The sequence below is a fragment of the Asparagus officinalis genome, chromosome 4 (assembly GCF_001876935.1).
Source record: "Asparagus officinalis chromosome 4, Aspof.V1, whole genome shotgun sequence".
Lineage (NCBI taxonomy): Eukaryota > Viridiplantae > Streptophyta > Magnoliopsida > Asparagales > Asparagaceae > Asparagus > Asparagus officinalis.
The window spans coordinates 113,366,588-113,370,159 of NC_033797.1; the positions used below are offsets into that span (position 1 = coordinate 113,366,588).

Sequence of the window (3,572 nt, forward strand, 5' to 3'; positions counted from 1 at the left end):
TACATTTGGTTGGCAGGTATGTGCTTCTCATTTGCAGGCGCCGACGAATTATAGTCTCATCCTCCAATATTGAAGGCCCAACGTACATTTTGACCTTCGAGAAATGCACTAACGGGTAAATAAGCTCAGCCCATTAAATCCGCAGATTCATTGAACCTGGGTCTCTCTTCGTCAATAGCATCTCCTGTCTGAATTTATTGACTGATTACGTCACCGCTGACGATGGTGAAAAGTTAGCACATCAACTAAACTATAAAACCAACCGAAGAATGGAAATCTATAAATAGCCTAACGAGGGAATGCTCCTTCTCAACGATCGACCAATTTTCATACTTCTCTGTCTCAACTTTTTTTAAGTAAGGAAACTTTGATGGCGGCAAAATCGGTTGCTCTGCTTACTCCCTACAAAATGGGAAATTTTGAGCTCTCTCACAGGTATTTAGACACCCCGAAACTTGCTTTCTCATATTTTAATCAAATGGATAACTTTAGAAAACTAATTTAAAATTTAACTAATTGCTATATATTATCATTCTCAGGATTGTGTTGGCGCCATTGACAAGATCGAGATCTTATGGAAATGTGCCCCAACCTCATGCGGCGCTGTACTACTCTCAGAGGGCTACCAAAGGAGGCCTCCTCATATCCGAAGCCACCGGCGTCTCAGACACGGCTCAAGGGTACTAATTAATCAACTATTTAAGCTAGCTTGAACTAATTATTACTCAAATATCATGCGTTGGATTACTATTGTTTCCTAAAGTATAGTTCCTCAATAAAATATTGTTCCATAAGCATATTCTACTTTCTTAGCGTAAACAGCCCCTAATGCAATTAGGGGGGGTGAAGCTGAACAACAATAATAGTGATGTGTGAGGGCTTTTTCTTAGAAGCCACCTTTGACTGTCACTTTGTACATAATATACCTTTAAACCTTTTTTTCCCCATCTTTTTTTTTTGTAATCAAGCACGTACACTCACTGTGAGGATTTACCTTTCAAGTTAAAAGCCCATGCCAATAATAAATATGATCTATGACACGTAAACTAGTTAGAAACAAAAAGGTGGGGGAAAAAAGGGCTTTAACATACATTTATCCAAGAAATTGAGTAGGGATAAGTTAACCAGCTTTACAAAACTCTAAAACACTCATTTTCTTCAACAACAAGGCCCTCCTTTCGAAACCCTCAATTGACTGCATCATACATAGCTTCTTCCATGGCGCCACAAAAACCTTGGAGTTCTGCATTGCAATTCATGACAGAACAGTCTACGTTCGGCAGTGAAACATGCACCTCAACATTGTGATGATCACTCTGCTAGTGGATCGTGCAACAGAAGAGCACTACACGTGGGGAGCAAACATAAAGCTCACGGATCCATCGTGGAAAGGGCATTACAAAGTTGCTACAGCATTATACCCGACGCGCGGAATCCAAATATGGAATTCTAAACATTTGCATTGGAAGTCAAGTAGCTTTACATATATACCGACATTGACAATCCGGAAGATAAACAAGTTATGTTTTCTTAAAAAAATCGACAAAATTTCAAACATCATTCTTGGCGTGGAATAAAGTAGATCGATTTTGTAAGTTAGTATTATAATAATTGAATATGAATGTTGTCTTTTTTGGAAAAGTTGTCCTCTTCTAGATAGTTTCTCGTAATACTATATTGAATTCTTGACATGAATGTAAGCTTTTGGAAATTTGAACGGATGATATTCTCATGTTGTAATTATATTATTCATTATTCAAATTTATATAGTAACAAATTTGTTATGTGCATTTGTTAGATATCCGGAGACTCCAGGGATTTGGACAAAAGAGCAAGTGGAGGCATGGAAGCCAATTGTGAAAGCTGTGCATGACAAGGGTGGGATATTCTTCTGCCAACTTTGGCACGTCGGAAGAGTCTCCAATTACAGTTAGTAGCATGACAAGGGTGGGATATTCTTCTGCCAACTTTGGCACGTCGGAAGAGTCTCCAATTACAGTTAGTATTACCCTGTCCAACATAATATTCCTTCCCTTTTTCATTTTGTAAACAACTTAACTGGTAAGGAATTTAGTGAGCGTTTAATATCATAACAATGATACGAACGCGTGCGTGCGTGTTTTATTCATATATAGGTTATCAACCAAATGGGCAAGCACCCATCTCGAGTACCGACAGAGGGATTCAGCCTCAGACTCAACATGACGAAACCATTGCAGAATACTCTCCCCCACGACGACTAAGAACCGATGAGATCCCTCAAATTGTCGATGACTTCAGACTTGCTTCAAGAAATGCAATAGAAGCTGGTACATACACATATCTATTCTATTGCATTGTTTCCCACTTTGTTCATTTGGCATATTTTCCTCTGATAGAACAGAGGGTTAAATAGTTAACAGTTCTTATTAAGACAGTTGAAAAATCTTACAAAGATTTAGAGAATTGAAATGTACTTATTTCGGGTATAATAACCGCCCCCTCTGTATGATTTGCGTAGGCTTTGATGGAGTTGAAATCCATGGAGCACACGGCTACATCCTCGAACAATTCATGAAGGACAGTGTCAATGACCGAACCGACCGATACGGTGGCAGCTTAGAAAACCGCTGCCGCTTTCCTCTCGAAGTAGTCTCTGCCATAGTCGACGAAATCGGAGCTGACCGAGTTGGCATTCGACTCTCTCCGTTTGCTGACTTCGTGGACGCCTACGACTCTGACCCAGAAGCCCTTGGGATGTACATGGTCAAGTCACTTGACAAGTTCAATGTTGTCTACGTTCATATGGTCGAGCCAAGAATGTCCATTGTTGATGGACGGAGGCAGATACCGCATAGATTGTCACCGATGAGAAAAGCATTCAAGGGTTCATTTATTGCAGCTGGAGGGTACGATAGAGAGGAAGGAAAGAAGGTAGTGGATGAAAATTACACGGATCTGGTTGCGTTTGGTCGGTTGTTCTTGGCTAACCCTGACTTGCCTAAAAGGTTCGAGCTCGAAGCTCCACTAAACAAGTATGATCGGTATACTTTTTATACTCCTGATCCGATTGTGGGGTACACGGATTATCCGTTTCTTGATTCATCAGCTTATTAGCTCATTTGATTTAAGTAAACTAAGACATGAGGACGAGTATTTATACCTTATGCTTTACATTAGGGAGGGAATAAGCTTATTTCTCGGCATACAATAAGGAAATAAGCAATCTCATGAAAATGGTGTATCTTTAAGTATGATTAATTTCCTATGTAATGTCATCTGGTTTTTAGTTGCGCTCTATTATAAAACATTTCGTTTATTAATGTATTGAATTGGGCTGATGGAATTACGAAACACCAAAAATGACCAGAAGCAAGGAAGGAATTCTTTGTCCATCACGGAAGTCTTCCTTCGTCTATTTCGAACGGAATACTCCGTTTCACTGCCTACAAACTATGGTAAAACAACATCAAGTTGCTCCCATTCAGGGTAATATATTCCCTTTTAAAAGATAAAAAGGGGCGATTTTGTTAAATTAGTCTAAGCTCAAGGCTTTTGACTGGGTTTAGCACTGTTCTATATATAATACCTGG

The 3,572-nt window shown here is 39.4% G+C and overlaps 1 protein-coding gene across 2 annotated transcripts; it reads left to right on the forward strand.

Moving 5' to 3' along the window:
* On the forward strand, positions 298 to 3,302 carry LOC109837982 (putative 12-oxophytodienoate reductase 5). 2 transcript variants are annotated; one of them, XM_020406385.1, is made up of 6 exons: positions 298 to 435; positions 540 to 680; positions 1,799 to 1,878; positions 1,948 to 1,998; positions 2,136 to 2,309; positions 2,501 to 3,302. In XM_020406385.1, the coding sequence occupies exons 1-6, from the start codon at positions 371 to 373 to the stop codon at positions 3,094 to 3,096; spliced, it is 1,107 nt and encodes a 368-aa protein (XP_020261974.1). In that variant the 5' UTR covers positions 298 to 370; the 3' UTR covers positions 3,097 to 3,302. The 2 variants fall into 2 exon arrangements, with proteins under 2 accessions (XP_020261974.1, XP_020261973.1); XM_020406384.1 differs by lacking the exon at positions 1,948 to 1,998 and having other exon boundaries at positions 1,799 to 1,929.

Bases quoted from the DNA above. Each gene is read 5' to 3' on its own strand.
- LOC109837982 (XM_020406384.1), top strand. From the start codon at position 371: ATGGCGGCAAAATCGGTTGCTCTGCTTACTCCCTACAAAATGGGAAAT. The intron at 681-1,798 runs GTACTAATTAAT...TGCATTTGTTAG, and splicing joins GTCTCAGACACGGCTCAAGG to ATATCCGGAGACTCCAGGGA. The intron at 2,310-2,500 runs GTACATACACAT...TGATTTGCGTAG, and splicing joins AAGAAATGCAATAGAAGCTG to GCTTTGATGGAGTTGAAATC.